Consider the following 20,402-nt stretch of genomic DNA (forward strand, 5'->3'; position numbering starts at 1 on the left):
CCAAGTCACTTGGAGAGGATAATCAGTTCCTGTCTCCAGACAGAAGGCTGAATCCAGAGGTAAGGGAGACTGGCTCTGAATGTGAGTAACAAGCCTCTAAGACTTGTTTGCCCAAAGCAATGAACACACTCAAAGATGCAGAAATACCACTTGGGTAGATACCCTCTGCAAACGACAAGCTGCTTAAATAAACTGTTAGCTACCTAACAGTTAAAAGGTGTACTAAGTTCTGTTACACCATTCATTTACCTTTATTATTTGTGAAAACAGCTGCTTTAATGTGCCACTTGCATGTTTGTGTCTATGCTAGTAGATTGTATTTACATATAAATGAAAGGTAAGATATTAGGTCAAGAAGTTCCTCTGTCACTAATAAATGGAATGTGGTAAATTTCTTACTATCAGCTATGAGTTGGTCAGGCTGCAGAGGCAGAATCAGTGATGTGCAAAGTTGTCCTCTTTTGTCTCTCAGAGAACCAGGATTAGTTGAGCTGACAAAAGATAAACAGGCAGATGGCACCTTATGGAGGGCAAAGCACACTGTCAAAGCATGTAAGACCATCTGCCCTGGGGTTTGTTTGGCTTGGCACCCATTAGAACAATAATTTAGAAGTGAGAAATAATTTAGAAGTGAGAAATAATTCAGAAGTGAGAAAACCAAAATATAAAGAAGACAAAAAACTAATAGTCATAATAGTCAGGGCTCTTAATTTTTCTTATTCATATGAGATGTAGAAGATTCTAAGCTTTCTTCTGCAAAATCCTGGAAAATGTATTTGCCTCTACAAACAGGTTTGCCGCATGTATGTGGACAGTGTGGTCCTACAGTACGAAGTGTTCCTAAATAACAGAGGAATTCTACAGCTTCCTTGGAAAACAGCGCAGTTAAGGCAGCACAGGTGGAGGTGCCCAGAGATCCTGCATTAGGGTGTGCAGCAGTTTATTTGTGCAAACACTGCTCAGAACTGCTCAGTCACCAGCAATACCTTCTTCTCAGCTCTGATACCAGATCCGTATCCACTACCTGAAGATGGCATAGCTAAACTCCATAGCCAAAAGGTTTGTATAATTTAGAGGTTTGACATCACTATTGAGGTAGCTAGTGATGAATAAAATAAAAACAGACTTGGTTCTATTTTTGTGAAAAAATTTGCTCTGCTTCTTTCTTTGTACAAGTACTGCATGGCTTGGCCAAACACCTTTGTATACTAAGGCACATCATGGTTCCATCCTTATTCTTTCTTGTATTCTAGATGACTATGGGGATTTTGTGATTGCTGTGCATAAATCTTTCATCAGCCTTTCTTTGAAGGCAAATGAAAGCTTGTGGTCAGTTTCAGGATTTCAAAAGTGTTTTCCAGTTTTTCTTAGGGGATGTTTTCCAGTAATTAACTCTGATTACTGGTTTAGTAGGCAATTTGATGGCTATGTGATATAAACAACAGCTTTGGAAGTTTTGCTCCTGCCAAACTTCCTAATTTATCTAACTGGGTCGCTGGTTTACTGAGGTGCACTTCAGGGAAAATTCTGCTGCTGCTTACTCTGATATTGAGAAGTTGCAAAGACTTCCTCCCTACCAGAAAGGTCATTAGCACCAAGTCTGACGCATAAGAAATGAGCTGTATGCTAATCCCAGGGTTGGCGGTGTGAGTAATCTGAGCACGAAGGGAAAGCTCAGGCTCGGTAGGCGTGATTCATGTAATCCTACTGGAGCCTGCAGAAGTCGGGCTCTGAACTGAATCATCTGCATCTGATGTTCCTTCTCTTCTTGCCCAGGAGAATGAGGGGGCCTTAAACAGCCCTGCACCTTTTTCCCCTGCAGACTGTTAATGCTCCTGACCTTGAGTTTGTAAGGCTTGTGCTCAGACAAGGAGCAGGGATCATGGATAGTGTATTCAGCATTGGCAGCTGATGTAGGTTGCTGGTATTTAATGTGTGTTATTGATAACAGGAAGCTTAGCAGCTTTTTATAGCTACTTAAAATGTTATCTTTAGTAATAGAAAATAAATTCATATTACGGTTGTAGCTTGTTTAAACTTTTAAATTCATAAAAATGCAGTAACAGGCCATTCTTTATAACATTCCTTTCTGCTGCATTAGTTAATTTTATTTTATTTTTCTAAAAACGGAAAAATTTTGACCTTGTTGAAACCAGCATTAATTCTGTCACTGCCTTCAATGGGCCTAGGATTCAGCATCAGTGTCTATATTTGTAAGTCTGAATTTAGAACAAGTAGGAGAAAGCATTTGGTATGTTACAGACAAAAGTCATCTACAAGCTGTAGATGCATAGTGAAAAATTATATATATTCTGTCTGCATACATGCTTATCCAATTTTTTTAAAACTAGCTCGTTGAATTGCATATCTTAGAATTAACAGATGGAGGGTGTCTTTGTACCAGCTTCTACTTGCGCTGCTGGACAGAGCAAAAATATTTCCTGGAATAAATATTTCTTGAGTTCTAATCCTACAGACTCATTTGGACCAAGGACAAATTTTGTCTTTCATTAAATTTGTGAAATTTGGCAACACTGCTCTCTTCAAATGGCAAGAAGCTGTGACTCTCACATGGCCTCCAAAAGTCTTGAACCTGCCCACATCCTCTAGTCTGAGAAGCCAAGGATCTAGGAGAAAAGGTGAGCAGGTCATGCAGTGAGTTAGATCAGGATTTGACGTGCAAGCTCAATTACTATACCTTTCTTGTAGTCAGCAAATACCATGTCCACATTTTGTTATCTTCTAGAGCTATATAACTAATTTCTTATAATGCACTTTTACAACCTGTTAAATCAATTGCTTCATATTGCTTCATACACTTGTACTTACTTACAGTTTTGGAATATGTGAGCCATTCTAGTTTTAAATTACCCTTTACCCTGCATATCAGTAGGTTAACAGGAGACAGACTGGAGATTTTCCTCTTACCCTGGCATCTCTGGCCTTGTATGAGACAGTGACTCCTTGGTGTATGTTTGTAGTGATTTACTAATGGGCAGGCACGGAATTGTTCAACCTCTATCAGCCCTCAGGAGTTGAGATATTGAGACAGACTAAGATAAATTTAGGCAATTTAGCTTTTTAAGAAATATTTACTAGTAATAACATAACTAAAATTGTAAATACGTTTTAAAAATCACCGTTAAATGGGCAAGAGTGAAGTGGCAGTGAAAGAATGAAGTCTTGAAAACCACTACGTTGCGAGCACACAGCCCCATCCATGCCTGTAGTCACCCAGCCCGGCAGGGCAATAAGGTAAGGGCGCTCAAGGGCGCGCTCGGAGCGCGCAGCGCGGTCGCCGCCGGGCCCGGGGCCGGCACGGGTTGGGCAGAGCCCTCCGGCCGCGGCCGCGCCGCTCCCAATGACATTCCGAGCGCGTTCCGATGTGTCGGGCGGCTCTGCTGGAGCGCGCAGGTGACACGGCCGCGCCCCGCCGCCCCAAGGACGGCTTCGGCCTCTTTCGCCAACTATCTGGGGAGCGGAGCCCTCCTTGGCCGAGCCCTGCGCGGGCGGGCGCGACCACGAGGCACCGCCCGGGGCCCGGCGACGTGCGGGCGGCCGGCGCTGTGCCCGGCGCTGTGCCCGGCGCTGTGCCCGGCGCTGTGCCCGGCGCTGTGCCCGGCGCTGTGCCCGGCGCTGTGCCCGGCGGCGGCGCGGGGCGAGGGCCGCGGGGCGGGCGCGCCGCCGCCGCTCCCGGTGCCTCCGCTCGGGCGGCTCCTGGCGGCGGCGGCGCTCCGAGCCCCTCCCGGCCGGCGGGGACGGCGGCGGCGGGGCCCGATGGCGAGACCCGGCGCTGCGTGCCCTCCGCCCGCCCGCCGGGTGATGGTGGCCGCCCGGGCGCTGCTGTTCTGGGCGCTGGTTTACAGCTACTGCGGGGTGTGCGCCTGCATCGCCGGGCTGCGGCTGCTCTGGAGCATCGGCCGGCGGCCGGGCGAGACCTTCCGCTGGATGGTGCGGGAGAACCCCCCCGCCTGCCTGAACGACCCTTCCCTGGGCACCCACTGCTACGTCCGCATCAAGGTGAGGGCGCGGGCGAGGGGAGCGGGTCCCGCTGGGCGCGCAGGCACCCACCCCTGCCCGCCCTGCTGTGTGCCGTGAGCTGTGCACGGCACCCACCCCTGCCCGCCCTGCTGTGTGCGGTGAGCTGTGCACGGCACCCATCCCTGCCCGCCCTGCTGTGTGCGGTGAGCTGTGCACGGCACCCACCCCTGCCCGCCCTGCTGTGTGCGGTGAGCTGTGCACGGCACCCAGCCCTGCCCGCCCTGCTGTGTGCGGGGCGCGGACAGCCCGCTGGCCCTGCCGTGTGTTCTCGCACAGCTGCGCGCACCCAGCGCCTGCCTGCGCTGCCGGGGGAGCGGTGCCGTGGCCGGCCGGGCTGCGGGGCCTCGGGCCGGGAGGACGCGGTGGCCGGCCCGAGCGCGGAGCCCTGGGTGGGCGGTGAGGGGCTCGTCGGCCCTGGGTCTCCCGCAGCCTCCCCGCCCCGCCTCTGCTCTCTCTGCTATTTACGGTTTGCCCAGGGCACCGGGAAGCTCGTTCCGTGCATCACCGTCACAGGGAAAACGTAGAGCAAGAAGCTAATTGCTGTCCCTCAGGTTGTGCAGTTTAACCCAGCAGTTAATTTCTGTACTTGTTTCAGGTCTCTACCTGTGATTTGCTCCTTTACTGAATGCTCTAAATGAAGTTGTATTACCTAGGGTTCTTTTGCAGTTATAGGTGAGCAGAGAATGCACAGCAAGTGCTATTTTTCATAAAATAAGCACGAAAATCTCTGTTCCCAGGGTTCTGTGCAATGTTTTGTGCCAGGCAGTACTAATATAAATTAGTGAGCCTCAGTTTGTCATAATTTGCTTGTTTTCTTTTGCTAACATCATTAGGAGGCATGTGTGGGCTTTTTCACTCATATGACATATGACATGTTCTTTTTTTCCTGTAGCACAAAGCAGTAAATGAACAGGCTGCTGGGGAAGTGAGAGGGGTATGACAGCAATAGAAGAGCATTTGGGGGCAATTCGAATTGCTGTCAATGTGACAGCTGATCACTCATTTCAGGAAATAAGAAGCTCTTGCTGTTGGGTAACAGCAGGCTATGGATTACTTTCCAAACACATATATCCTACAAATCCATTCAGATTTCAATAAAACAGTCAGTGTTGGAAAAGGTGGCAACATCGTGCGTCTGCTCTGGGCAGGTGGAAAGAAGGGAACAGCAGCAACTGAAAAAGTCAAGGATGGGCTTAGTTTGGGCCATGAGATATTTAAACTACTGCTGTACAAGGTAGGGATTAAATGTTCAGGAGTAAAGGGAAGTTCCTTAAAAACAACAAAGAGATTAAAATAAAAAACATGGAGGGTAAATCCCAAGAGGATGCTGACTGAAAGAAGCAGCATGGAGGAGGGCTTACCTGTTAGGCACTAAATGAGAGACTGTGAAAGGAGACTGAGAAACTTCTCCTTTTTATACAAAATATAGTAAAATATATTTTATTAAATATATTTTATATTTTATTATAAAATATATTTTAATATAATTTTATATTAAAAATTATAAAAGGATCAAAGGCAGAGTGACTCTGGAGAATGCCACAGATGATGTAATGACCCCAAAATTTACTAGGAATTTACTTTTACCTCTAGAGACTTCAAGTTCATTGGCATCCCAGAGGTGAAATATCAGTGTAATTAGGGGCAAAACTGAGAAAAAGTTTCTATTATATCCAGAGCAAGCATAAAGAATCCAAATAGTTCCCTCTTCAGAGCCCTTTCAAGAATGAGATTATAAATTAATGGGTTTGCTGCTCATTAGTGACGTATGAGTGTCAAGATATCTCAGAGCATTTGAAGCATCTTTGGCAAGAAAACATTTTTTGTATGTATTTGTGGTCCTTGCCCTGATATTGGCTCTTGATGTGCAGCAAAGGCCATGAGTTTTTCTTTCTTTTTGAAGTAGCAGAGACAGTGAAGGCTTGGACATTTGTTCAGGAACTGTACAACTCTTCTTCCTGTAGTTTCTTTCACATGACTTCTAAACAGTATTTTGCAAGCTAACTCCCAGCTTCTGTACCCACTTCTGTGTCAGAATTCAATAAAACCTCTAGGTCATAATCACAATTTATTTAAATTCTACTGGATTTGACCTTCACTCAGTGTAAGCTTGTGTACATCCATTCAATGGCATTTCAGTGTTCAGCTTCTACAATAAGTAAGTTGCCTGCTTGTAATTCTCATAAGATGCATTTTCTTAAAAGATGCATCAGAAACCGACTATTGACAAGGCAGCAAGATTACAACATTAAAGCTTAATTTTCTGAAGTGAGTCTGAAATGTAGAACGATAAAAACTAGCACTAATGTCTTGCTTTCTAGTTGCTTAATTTTGACTGCTTTGGTTGTAAAGAATCCATGTGTTCCTTTATCGTGCCAGAACGCAATGTGATGGTTTTAAATAGTTGCATAATCTTACCAGCTAACGGAAAGACTGGGAGTGCATTTAAAGTGTACTGCAATTTGAAATCTTTCTGTAAGGCACATGACTGGTGTCTGTGTGGCAGCAGTGTGCTTGCTGTGACAATATCCTGCATTTCCCCTGGCTGTGCCAGGCAGTGCTCTGGCAGAAGTGTTTGTGTGCTCAGGGCAGGGCTGGCCCACGGGCACACAGGCAGGGACTGGGGAGGGTCCCTCCTGGAAGAAGCAGTGGTGGCTGTGCAGGCTGTGGGATACTCAGCATTGCCAGGGTGTAGCAGATACCTATCTCAGAAGCACGGAAGGCTTCAGCTTCAGAACTGATAATTTGAGGGGTTTTTAGGTGTAATAAATTGTTTCTTAGAATATGGTCTGAAACATCATCATTCTCAAATCCCAGAACAGCAGTTCTATGCAGCAATAAACACACTGCTTTTTTCTCTTATTTTAGGATTCAGGGTTACGATTCCACTATGTGGCTGCAGGAGAAAGGGGCAAACCACTCATGTTGCTGCTTCATGGCTTTCCAGAATTCTGGTAAAACTCCCTTCACCATTTTCTATTATAAAAGAGGCTGCATAAGATACCCAAGGACGAACATCTCTACTTAAATGTCCCCAGTGTGATCCCCCTTATATGTATTTATGAATACTAATGGCATGAAGTTTCAGTAGGCAACTAACCATTGAAACATTTTTTTTACTGCAGCATCTGCAAAAAAATTCCTTAAAACTAATACAAACAAACCATCTTTTTTGTACTGTCAATCCATTTTTCCTCAGGTATGTAGTCTTTCCAGCAAACTTTGTGAAGGAACTGCTAATTTTAAACAAATATACTGTTTGGATAGTACTTGTACTATATGGCTAAACTTATGAATTATAGCAGAGGGTGTTAAAATCCATTAAGGATCTATTGTATTTTAAGTGCAATCTGGATTGCTCCATTTATTAAAAATACTATATATTAATTTTTAACTGGGGGAGGGGAAGAACTATGAGTTCTATAGACTATTGTACAGCCTAATTTCAGAATGCTACTCGGGGAAAAAGGTTCTATTATTAGTTCATCACAAGATGAATGATGAATCAAACCCAATCCTAAATGTTTGTTTATAACTATGAAAAGCAGTCACATGTCCAATGATTTAAGCAAATTGCTCGGGCTGTCATTGTCAGGTTTAACTAGTGAAGCATGGCTTACAGAACTTGCACAGGAAAACCAGTAAGAGACTAAGGGAAGTACTAATGCCAGTAATTCAGCAAGGTAAACGATCCTTCTCCTTTCCAAACTCAGCTGTGGGGCTGGAGGCCACTGCTGGAACTGTGAGCTTTCAATCTCTACTCAGGTCATCCCATGCTACACTGACCCAAGTAGAAGAGAGGTCAGTCCTCTTCCCTCAGCAATTTCCCCCAGGTACTGATGCCCTTGAGGCTGATGGAACGGTCACATTTATTTTAAATTTTCAAAGAAGTGCATTATTCTAGTAATGAATTGCCATCTGAAATTATTAAAGCTGCAAACTTTGATTGAAAGGACAGTCAGATGGGCCAGTGATATTCTATTCAAACATTATGCATATAAATACGCACAAAGCATATTCTAACAGTCAGGCAATGAGACTACAGTTATTTTCCCTATGGAGAAATAGTGATGGAGAAATTAGCATTTTATAGACATATTCTACTGAGATCAGGTATATTATCTTTAAAAAGCAGAAAGTCATTCTTACAGTTTAGAATAGTGAGTCATGCTATAAGTGGCAGCTACTGGATTGTATTGCCTGACCATTCAAAAGGGATGAATAAAAAAACCTGTTATGTAGGTCACTGGGACCACCAATAGCATAGTTTCTATCATAGAAGTTCTATCTAACACATTTAGTTCTATCTAAAAAGAACACTAGATGGTAATAGTCTGTAAACCAGTCATATTCCGAATAGCTGTGTCAGGTTGTTATTCACTCAGTGAATAATTTTTCATTCAGGAATAGAGATTGTTCTGAGAGCAAAAGATAAAATAACCAAAATTTAAGAGATGTAAAGCAGCATCAAAATTGTATTGTTTGTCTAGGAAAACAAAAAGGGTATTATCCACAATTACGGTTCTTAATTTTAACAAATCCTCTGCCTACAAATATCTCAAGGTTATAAATAGGGCAAATATAACCAGACAATAGTGACCACTAAGAGTGATAGAGAATGTCTGAGGGTGATGGATCACTAAAGAATGTAATACACCAGAGCCAATGAGTGGTTTAGATGCATAAGAACTTGCAAATAAATAGAGTGTGGAAGGTCAATAATAAAATACTTGAAATTAGGCATAATGTGTGGAGGGAGCTGAGTACTTAAAAGTTGTGTGTGAGCTGCTACATTTTATACTACTTGCCTTTTAGAACGAATGTGATCAGAAAGTCTCAAAATAGATTCAACCTTATGAACATGGAGGCATTCATAACTCAATTTCCAAATTCTGCTTCCAATAGTTATATATCATATGGGATAAAAGGGTTTCTTTGAAAATAAAACCTACCCATTTGATAGGTCAGACATTTGGAGACTGATGGATTGTTGTGAAAACAGAGGATGAGAATAGCTTGTAGACATTTTCTGAAAACAAAAAATAGTCGATTTATTTATTTATGGGCCAGGTTCTTTCTTCTTACTGAAGTATATAGAATAGCTGCAACAGTTACCATGGCAAATTCAGCTTCCAAGTCGTTATGTAACACCGTTAAAAAATTCATTCCTGGAGATCTCAGCTAAACCTTGTCTTAGCATTATACAGCACTGAAATGAAAATGTTCTGACTGTTTTGTTTATATGAATACAGATTTGTGTCACTGAATGTTCCTGTAACATTATTTAAGTTCAAAAAGGCTGGAAGCAAAGTGGAAGAGCCCATGGTCTGATACAGACACTGTTTGGATTAAGGTAGAATTCTGTGCATCGCTCTTACAGCCACCAATGATCCAAATGTTATATATCCTTTAGCTGAAACTCTTGAAATAAGCAGAAGTAAGAGCTAGATCCTAGCACAGAGGGATGCAGTCACTGTTATATATGTCCAGAAGGATCGTGTTTCTCACAGATATTTTTATTACAGTGTGAGATAAGGCCATATCTGTCTTGGTACTGGCTATCCTGAAATTTTTTTGGTTTCAATAACAGCTGGAGGGGAGGTAGTTCTTGCAGGATAAAACTCACAATTTTCTTTTTATTTTTTCCTTCATAATACACATCTAGTCACTACATACAGTTACAGAGTGAGGAATAGCCCAGGCCTTTGCCTGAGCTCTTGTCTTTGTATACCTTTTGATGTATGTAATGCTATCACTCTTTTCCATGGAAACACAAGGATGAAATATTTTGTCCAGTACCAACACACTGAGAGAGCTTGCTCTGCAACAGTTCTGGTACCATGACACAGATGAAAGTGTACACAGGATAAATCTATAAACTTCATCAAGATAATTTGTTATTAACTGGATTTCTTTCTTTGGTTTATTTATGAATTATCTGACATTCTTATTCTGAACAGAAAAAAAAATTGCAGAACATAGCTGCCATGGAGGAGAGAAAGCTTTTCAGACCTTACTTCTTTGATGCTGCTATGGCTCCAAGGATAAAACAGAATAATCCCAGTGCTCTGGTTTATGCCTGCTTCCTTTGCAGCAAAGGGACTATGCCAGACTCCAGGAACTGTTGAAAACCCCTGGCTCTGGCCATGCCCCATTTCTGGCAGCTGCACTTTGTTACTGGGGAATTTAAGAAGCAAGCACTGCAGCCTCAAAGGACCATCAGCACAGCACAGAAAGAATAAAGAATCTCATAGCAAACAATTCATGCTAGTTTACCCTCAAATATTTGGGTGCAAAAGCATTGAGTACATTTTTTGTATCATACTGCTTGACCTTGTAACTCCAACTTTTTTTCCTCTTTGTTAGGTATTCTTGGCGCCATCAATTGAGGGAATTTAAAAGTGAATATCGAGTGGTGGCCCTGGATTTGAGAGGTTATGGAGAAACAGATGCTCCTCCTCACAAAGAAAATTACAAGTTAGATTGCCTGATAGCAGACATAAAGGATATTTTGGAATCTCTAGGTGCGTTAGTAGAGGAAAATCCTACTTGACTCATGAATGACTTGCTTTTCTAGGAAAAAAAAACACGTAAATATCTAGAACTGTTTTTTTTTTAAATATATATGCATTACAAATGTCTATAGATATAAATCTAAGGATACTAATATTTTTTGACAATTATAAATGAAAAATGTTTATTTTCTAATTACAATGTGTATGTCAGTATAAGCAATACGTAAAGATAATTTTTCCATCATGAGTTTTGAGAAGAAAATTCCTATGTGCTGTAAAATCCAGCAGTAAAAACCTATGGTCTTTTTCCCTAAGTTTTTCCTCTTAACCACTTGCACTTAGTGGATAATATTCTGAGTTAGAGTCTTAAAGCACTTGCAGACCAAGGAATTTATATCAGATGACATATATCTTCTTGCACAAACAAAACATAATAAATATAGTGGGCTTTACAGAGATTATGAGAGTACATCTGCTGTATTGAAAAAAAAAAAGAAAACTCTCTGAAAATACTACTCCTGCACAACAGTCAGTTCTCAAGAGCTGAATCACTCTGTCTTACACAAAAGTGAGAGCAGAAGGGAGGATGAGGGCCATGCTGCTCTCTGTGGCAAATACACAGTGCAAGGGTCTAGAGCTGAAGTGCAAAATTTGCCCCCCAAGTTCAGTTTGAAGTGCCCCTGTTTGGGTGATAAATTGGAACCCCTGGTGAAGGGTATTTCCCTTCCACACCAAGAGCAACATAAGGGATTAGACTGTCATTTCTGAATCATTTTAATTCCCTGGACACTCTAGCAATAGTAAAACAACTTACCGCATTTCACATGAAGAAATAATAGAGCAGTGATTCAGGTTCTGAGATTTGAATTTAGGATTTGCTTTGCTTGTGATATTTGAGTATTGGCAAAAGATTGGGCAGGCAGTCCTCACACAGTGTTGACATTTTCCAGCCTTTGCTGGTTGCGTTAATCTCCATGGTAATGCCATGGTTATGCTTGAGAAGTGCTCTCAACATAATTCAGTTTCAGAGGGATTTAAATTTTTTGGAAAAAGCACTTTGGAGCCTTGTTATCTTTGTTTGTCCTAATCCCAAGTTAAATTCTTTTGGAGGACTTGATTACATCAAAAGTGCTCCAAAAGATTTCTATCCAAGAGGATTTATAAGGTTCTTTGACAACTGTGTCCAAATTGATGTCAGAATTCTAAACATCTTGGCTTTTATGTGTTTCATTTGTAGTCTGTGTGCTCAACATTCCAGTCCTCCATGAGGAGGGTGATGGTATCTGACATTATAGTATGTTATTTTCCCGCAGTGGTTCAAGAAGGGGTGGTTAAGCTTTCAAAACACTTGGTCACTCTCCTGCTCATGCCCCTTCCATTGCTGCTAAAATACAATTTTTATTGATGAAAGAATAAGTATGTGAATGTCCAGAACTTTAAAAATTGCCAACAAAACAGCTTATGGAGAAAAGCTATGGGCCTCCTAAGTATATAAATGGGAGTGTTTGCACATGCTATATATATATGGCTATTAAGTGTAATGCCCACTTTTGCATAAGGATGGCATTGGCTTAGATAACCTCTCATGTTCAGAGAAATTCATTAGGATTTATCTTGTTCTGGAGGTGCTCAGGAGATGGCTCAGTCTTCTTGTCTGCAGTTTCCAATTCCAAACTCCCTAAACATGGCAAATGTATGTGTGTTATAATGCCTGCAGACTGAACTGTCTATCTGACCCTGCACTGGCCAAGATGTGAACAGGGTGGCCATCTGCACACTGAGTGACTTCAGGGTGACATGGAGGTTGTATAGCTAAAATTTAATGAAGTCAAATTAAATACTTTGAAGTATTTGTAGATTTTTGAACTGTAACATTGTCCTGTGTTTTTCTGACCATTAGTAATGGAAGCAGTCCAGTATTAAAGTTACATTATTATATGTGCTGAACCACCTATTTAGCTCAATCATGATTTTATTGTATGTGATAATTTCTATGGATGCTAGTTCCTTCGAAATAAAAGCACGTATCTGTGTTTATGTGGTAGGATACAACAAGTGTGTGTTGATTGGCCATGACTGGGGAGGAATGATCGCTTGGTTAGTGGCCATATGTTACCCTGAAATGGTGACTAAGCTGATCGTGGTTAATTTCCCTCATCCTTCTGTATTTACAGGTAAGTTTTACTGTAGTCTTCGTTAATCCAAAGTGTCTGCATTTTGGTCATGACTGTGTTTGCTTTGAGAACCAACAGCCTGCCTCAGTAGATGAGCTGCCAGTGCTCTATGGCTCTCACAGTCTGGACTGTATTTTATGAAACAGTAAGATATCAAGTGTTTATTTGACTTCTGGAAATAAATTTATTGTAGCGAGTGGGAATGCTTGCAACAAAAGTTACAGATTTTTTTTTTTAGTCTTGAGGCTCCACAAACATAATTTTCATATACATTGATCTGTTTTGTTCCACTTGATCAGGAAAAAATTCTCAAAGAGGGATCTATATTGTATTACCCTTTGGTAAAGGCTGCACTGCATTATTAAATCTGCATAACCCTGCCTTTGTATGAATGTGAATCAGACATTAGAATTACATCCTGATTTAGGTGACAAGTGACAATTTATGATCTAGTGCAATAGTCATTGGAAGAAGTCTTTCCAGGCTACTTACTAGATGCTCAGAAATATGCCACTACTTTGCTGAAACAGGACTTGTTTCACTATTTGTTATGTGATAGAGTTGAGTTTGTCTACTACCCAGAATTACAAAACATTTCATAAAATGGAATTATATCAACATTCAGTTATGAAAAGGAACATACTATCTCACTAATTCTAATTTTTTAGTTGCTGGTCTTACCCTATCTCGATTTAAAAAGTCACCCCATTTCCCCATAAATAGCTAAGAATATTCAGCACAGCTTTAATTTTCATTTCAGTTGAATGTAAATCTGACCTTACACTGTGGGATCAGCCACACTATCCACATTTGTTCTCACAGTGTTCTTGGGTACCTTTCTAAGACACTAAAGAACATTTTGCCAGGTAGTTAATCCACACTTACCCATGGAGAGATTTGTTCACCACATGAGCAAGTAGGAGCTTTTTGCAGTGTTTTCACTGAGAGCAGGAGCGAGGCTGTAGAGAAGACAATTGCATTTTATTATAGTTTTTGTTTGCATATTTGTTGAACGACAAAATCTGTTCTGTAGCTTCACAAATTCTCCCTACATCAAATTTATTCTACTGTGGATTAAAACAAAATACACAGTTTGTAAATAGTACAGAAAAGTAAAGTGATGGGTGCTGACAATGGCCCATCAGGAAAAATATAATGGGTAATGTAATTTAAGAATGTCTAAGATATGAAAATTTAGAAGATAGTAAACATTTCAATTTAATTTGGCTTAAAACCCATTTTTATTCATTGCCAGAATTAGTATTTCAGAAATATGTCCTGTGTTGGGAATGCAGTTTTTACATTCCTGAATTTGCATCTGTAAAGGAAAAGTTCTAGACTTCCTAGTACCTGCACACATTGTGTGCTTGCTTTGAGTATTTGAACGTCAGTGTTGGCTCTTGAAACTCACTGGAGACACAAATTTACAATTTAAAAACCAACAACAACAACAACAACCAGTCAATGCAAGTTTGTTATATATAATTTTCTTTTGCTATATATGCTCCTATGTCTTTAAAAATTACTGTAAAAATCTTTAAAAAGTGACTATGTGACCTTGATTACAGTTCTTGAAATTGCTAGAAAGACACTGTTAGAAAAATTCTGTACTTCTATGAACAGGAGTGATGCAGTCTTTAGAATGTCATTGGATCATCATCTACAGATTTCTGTGCATCATACTATTGATGAGAGAAATACCTATTTATGCCTTTTATTCCATATCTGGAAAAAAATGCTTTGGACAAAAAGCATTGTGTCTTTACAAAAGACACAAATACATCTTTAAGTGAAAACCTACCATGCAATTAAACTCTCCAGTGTTGCTGTCCTCACCTAATCTTTGGCAAACTTTTGTTTTGCTGACTGATTCTACTAACATTTATAAAATAAGTATCTTTTAATGGCCCCATCATATGTTTACTCCTGAAACAATAATCATCTTTTGTCACACAGCATAATTTAATGTAATATTTTTAAAACATTCCTTTAAATTTATAAAATAGTAATACTAATAATAATTTTGTTTGAGCCATCAGTTTTCATTTTTAATTCATGGACATTTTTGTTTCAGAATACATTCTACGACATCCATCACAATTGATTAAATCTGGTTACTACTTCTTTTTCCAAATGCCATGGTTTCCTGAATTCATGTTTACACTAAATGATTTCAAGGTGAGCAAAAATGAATGCTCTTGTTTATACATCTAACTGTGAGTAATGGAAGAATTGCCACCTACATTGATCCCTTCTGATGTAGTCATAATTACTCAAAAAATATGGAGCTTTTTTTTTTTTTTTTTTTTTTTTTTTTTTTAAGCTTTATATAAATTAGCATACAAGTACATAGAGTCTCTGAGATTAACTCTTACTTCTGCATTTCTGGGAGGTGCTGAAGGATGTACTTTTAACCTCCAGCACCGCAGTGCATTAGTCCACCTAGTGAGTGAGCTGGTTTTACTTGTGCCCACACCAGTGGGACACAGTTGGTGCCTGGGGAATTCCTGCTGACTCCTCTGAAGTTCCTGTGTGCCGTGGGACACCCTCTGATCTCTGCGCCTGCTACAGGGCAGGCAGTGTGGGAGTCTGGGCATCACATTCTGTCAGGTGATTAATTCTGCCTGAGAAGCCTTGGCCAACACTTTGTATATACTGAAATAGGCAGGAGCAGATAGAAAAGGACGAGGCAGCTGCAGGATACACCCTCCTACACACCACCAGCCGTGTGCAGAGCTCCCAGTGCTGCACAAACAGGGCACAGCCAGCTGGGAGGTCATGAACCATCCTCCCTCCTGCCCTATCATCTGGCCATCCCAAAAAATCTATGTGCCTGCACTTGCCTTGCCTATCCCAGGTAGCAAGTCAGGAGGCAGTAACTTGGTAATACTGGTATTTCTCTGTGCTTGATTTACACATAGCTTTCTAAAAACTCATTTGAACCATTCATTGTACTTTGAACATAAATAGATTTATAAATATGCATTAACAGATTTTAGAAAGATGTGTCCTGTTGAAGGAGAGAAATCCTATTTTCCAGCTATCTTACATAATATCTTTTTCTTCTTGCTTTTGTAGGTTCTGAAAAGTTTATTTACCAGCCAAGCCACTGGAATTGGAAGGAAAGGCTGCAGATTAACTGCAGAAGACATTGAAGCTTATCTCTATGTCTTTTCACAACCTGGAGCATTAACAGGACCCATTAACCATTACAGAACTATTTTCAGGTCAGTACAATATTCCCAAAAGGAAAATATTCTAGAGAGTCCCCTGAAGCCCAGAAGTGTTCCTGCAGCTCCTCTCCTGCTGCTGAACCAGAGAAGAAACCCCAGGTGTGTTCTGAAGCCCCCTTAGGTGGGCACAGGCCTGGTAAAGCAGCGAGAGGCCACGTGTGTTCTGTCAGGTGTCCACACAAAACGGCAAAACAAGCAGAGTGCATGGAAGGAAAATCTGTGTTTCAAATTCTAATAAAGCAAAGACCCTTCTTCATTCACAGCCCCCATGGCAATCCCAAAAATCCACCTCTAAATAATACTTTTAAAATTAACATCAAATAATTGTTTACATTACAATTTATATTATGATAATATCTATCAAGAGGTTATATTATTATATAATACTACTAGATAATGTGGCATCCAAGAATGTTATCCTCACTTGTAACTTTACAAAACCATATCTGGCAGAATTCTATTGTGTTTAGGTGGGGGTTTTTGTTTGTTTGTTTGTTTTTCCAGAAAGGTGGAAGAGGTAACTTTTATAACTAAGCCTCAAACTAACCTGCTTTGGTTTGGGTTTGGGGTTATTTTGTTCCTTTATTTGTCTTAGCAGACTCACTTCATGGAGTAAAACAGAGAGCATCACAATAGGAAATACTTTTGCAAGATTAATATTTATTTTATTTTCTCAAACAGTTTTCTAGTGGTTTTAACTTTGCTGAAAGGAATGGGCTTGGCCTACAGACTGACACCCACTTCTTACCTACCAAAAACAGGGCCAGAAGTGTTAATTCTGCATATATTTGACTTAGAGCACTAACTTGAAGGACTGTATCAAGAAGACTGCTATTGAACTTGTTTTTCCTTTACTGTCTCCAGTCTTCAGCAGTGACAAATGTCCTGCATGCTTCTCTAGCAAAAGACCAACTTCCCAATAGCCTTTAAAATGGCAATTTCCTGCTTTCTCTAAACTCGGGCAGTAGATGTTTGAAGTAGATTAAGTTTTCATTTTCCATGGTCCAAATCTACTACCACTTTCATTGCTCTTTCTGTGCCATCCGTGCTGCCACTGTCAGGAGAGCAATCGGCAGGGAAAGCACTGTGAGGAGAACAGGGATCTGAGCTAGGTGCTGAGACAGAACTGGAAGGAGAGAGCAGAAAGCGAACCCCAGGCATGGTGACACCGGAGAATAGACGAGGTGGCCGTGCTGGTGACAGTACCAGGTTTAAAGCTGTGCAGAGGGCAGGCGATGCCATCGGCTGGGATGTGGCAGGGCTGCCCTGCAGGAGCCCCGGGCAGGGCTGACCAGGGCTGGGCGGCGACAGCGCCCGCGGCACCTTCAGTGCCTGTGCACAGCACCGCGGGCTGCTGGCAGCAGCAGCCACGGGCCGCGGAGAGCTCAATCGCTCTGCGACTCACGTGCGACAGATGGAAGAGTTCCGAATTTTTATTGTTTCAGGCCTTTTCAGACTCAAAAAGAAAGTGTAGTATCAGTTATAAATCAGAAACTATCTCCACAGCGGTTAATTCCTCTGTTCGTGTATGTTTGGGCATTGTTTGCTTTATTCTTCTAATGAAAGTGCCCCTGCACTGTAATTCAGAGGATCTTATCTAGGTGCTATCAGCCACAGTGCAGCAGGCTTGGGACTGCAGTGAAAAGATCAGTCATTCAGTTCTTGTCATCAGTTCTGATGGTCACACCTTACAGGCTGGGAATTGTTAAATATGAAAACTGGGTTGGAATTTTCCCTTCCTGTCATCTAAGTCATTAAGCAGCACTTGGATGCAATTGAATTGCATTCACCATAACTCTCAGTGGGCTGATATTGGTGACCCACGTGTTAAAGGATTCCAACTCATTAATATCCACTTGGAGTTTCATTCTACATAGCTTAATTTTTCTGGAATGTTATTTCCAGAGAGATGATTGAAATAACCTACTTCCACCCATCACTAATGCATCTTTTCATAAGTAGCACAGTAGTCGTTCCCTTCACTATATATTAAATACAAACACTTTGAGAATAAATCCAGAAAGCTTTTCTGTCGTGCTTGGTTAAGAGAGATAGGTAAGAAGCTGGAAGTTTAATTTCTTCTGATATGCCATTTGTTTAGAAAATGGGATTAATTCTCTTAGAACAGTTAAGAAGTACTTCACTGTTTGCAGAAAAGCTGTATAAAAATGCTGTATGAAGGTCTGAGTGTTAGTATTTCATAAATGGAACTTCCCTTTCTAAATGTAAAATCTGTGCATTAGTCGTTATTAAAGGCCATTTCTAGAAACTTCAGGCATGATATAATTTCCCATATTCCAGACTGAACAGAAATATAGTATAGTTCATAGGCAATGAAAAGTGACAAAAAAGCCTGTAAGAAGCCTGATAGAGTTTACCTGAGTGAAGCTACAAATCTTGCAAGGCACGAAACAGTAAACTCTACCGAACTGAAGAAACACACATTAATAGTGAAGAGATCCAGGATACTGGATTAAAAGGTAAAGAGATTAGAGTAAATGCACTGAATCAGAATATCAGATTATCCATTTTTAAAACTGGTACAATGAATAAGGTGTGGTTCAGCGGGTGAGGCCAGGTTGTTTGCAAAATGAGATTTAAATGCACTGGTAAAAAAGGCCATTTTAAGAAATCTTGTAATTCATTGATCAAAATGAAATTATTATCTGAAGTGATCTTTTATTAACATTTCTTGACTCCACATGTAAGTAGGGAGGAAGAATGTCTTCAAAGTCTCAAATTCTTTGTCTTACTTTAAACTAAGACATGTCACCTTCTTTGTCTTGCTCTTTTTACAGAGCATAGTCTCTTAACTAACTCCTAAGTTTAAAACTAGTACTTACATATGTCATAGAAGGTTATTTAGGAAATTTTTTATACATTACTGGTTTAAAATAATTCTATTTTTGCATTAATATAATAAAGATTTGTAGCTGATCAGATGGAATCTGTTTTGAATTGTCACAGCTGGTCTGTTACTGTATGTGGCTAAAAGTAGGCAATTCAAGCTTAGTTAAATTTGCTGGGATAAATTCTCAATAAATTCTGGGTTAATGCTGAAAAGTTTTTCATTCTAGCTACTTGCATCTTTCATAATGGCTCTAATATGAGGTAATATTTATAAAATAATCATTTTATGTATTAAGAATATGTATTTTATGTATTAAGAAAAAAAATTAAAATACTGAAAGTTTAAGTAGGTTATTTTGGTAGAACTTGGACTTACAGGGCGTTTTTTGGTATTGTAGAAGATATTGTGGAACCTAGAAAGTTTTCAGTGAGATTCACTGCATTGATTTCAAAAGCTGTGTTGAATGAAATATGACTTGGTGATTTTTAAATTAAAATAAGACTTAACTAAATGTGTTTTATTTTTAAAGCTGCCTACCTCTGCAGCACCATGAAGTTATCATGCCAACCCTGCTGTTATGGGGAGAAAGAGATGCGTTTATGGAAGTTGAGATGGCAGAAATTACAAGGATTTATGTTAAAAATCATTTCAGATTAACTATTTTGTCCGAAGCCAGTCATTGGCTCCAGCAGGATCAACCTGACATAGTGAACAAGTTGATATGGACCTTTCTTAAGGAAGAGACAAAAAGAAAAAGAGAATGACTGTTTGTACATGTTTTAAGGGGTCTAAATAAAAGCTCTTTGGATTTAAAACCTAATTGTTATCAGGGCCATATTTCCAGCCTGCCTTCTATTTTGAGCTCTGTTAGAGAAAAGTGTTTTCATTGTACTGTACATTTGGACACTAATCGTACAGCTAAAAGAAGTGAGTATGAGAATATATGATACCAACATTGGTTTTACTTGTATACTTGTATTTTGCACATAAAAACACCTGCCTTAAAATACATGTGTATTTGTACAGAAAGAAAATCATGGAAAGTTGCTTGGTTTTGTTTTCTTCCTTGCTTTACAGTTTTAATGTGTGGTGCCTTTTACAAATTTATAATGAAACAATAGAGTGGTGCCATACTGAAGAAAGTCACAAGTTTTCATTCTAGATTTGCCTGAATTTTTTTAATGTATTTTATCATTAAACAGTAATTAACTCTTTTTATCTATATTTTAGCATACTGAACGACTGAAGATTTTCTGGGTACGTTTCTAGTCTTCAAGTGAATAATGAACTGTATCTTGTTGTATTGTTGAATGCAGCTGCTTTGTGCAATGTGTTTTTCTTTCTTGACTAAAAAATTGGGAAACCTGTACACTCCACATGTCTGAACAAGAACAATGGAAAATTAAGATATAACATGTATCAAATCCACCTCTGTCTAATAAAATGCAACTTACACAACTCTCTTTACTGACTCCATCTGAGTTCTTACGGAGAGATTTGCTGAAGCTAAGAACTGTGCCTGAAAAGCTGGAGTGTCTGCTCCAGTAATGAGCCTGGACACTCATGCTATGATTGGTGTCATTTCTTG

The 20,402-nt window shown here is 40.2% G+C and overlaps 1 protein-coding gene across 1 annotated transcript; it reads left to right on the top strand.

Moving 5' to 3' along the window:
* The first annotated feature begins 3,766 nt into the window (after positions 1-3,766).
* On the top strand, positions 3,767-20,270 carry EPHX4 (epoxide hydrolase 4). The gene is made up of 7 exons (XM_066325202.1): positions 3,767-4,020; positions 6,910-6,995; positions 10,408-10,565; positions 12,602-12,730; positions 14,805-14,908; positions 15,809-15,957; positions 19,344-20,270. Exons 1-7 carry the CDS (start codon positions 3,778-3,780, stop codon positions 19,576-19,578), a joined length of 1,104 nt encoding a protein of 367 aa, XP_066181299.1. The 5' UTR covers positions 3,767-3,777; the 3' UTR covers positions 19,579-20,270.
* The last annotated feature ends 132 nt before the right edge of the window (positions 20,271-20,402 follow it).

This window comes from Sylvia atricapilla, chromosome 9 (assembly GCF_009819655.1).
Source record: "Sylvia atricapilla isolate bSylAtr1 chromosome 9, bSylAtr1.pri, whole genome shotgun sequence".
NCBI classification, from domain to species: domain Eukaryota; kingdom Metazoa; phylum Chordata; class Aves; order Passeriformes; family Sylviidae; genus Sylvia; species Sylvia atricapilla.

Coding starts and splice junctions, on each gene's coding strand:
- EPHX4 (XM_066325202.1), top strand. CDS start 3,778: ATGGCGAGACCCGGCGCTGCGTGCCCTCCGCCCGCCCGCCGGGTGATG. Junction 6,996..10,407: donor CATGGCTTTCCAGAATTCTG/GTAAAACTCCCT, acceptor CCTCTTTGTTAG/GTATTCTTGGCGCCATCAAT. Junction 14,909..15,808: donor TTACACTAAATGATTTCAAG/GTGAGCAAAAAT, acceptor TTGCTTTTGTAG/GTTCTGAAAAGTTTATTTAC.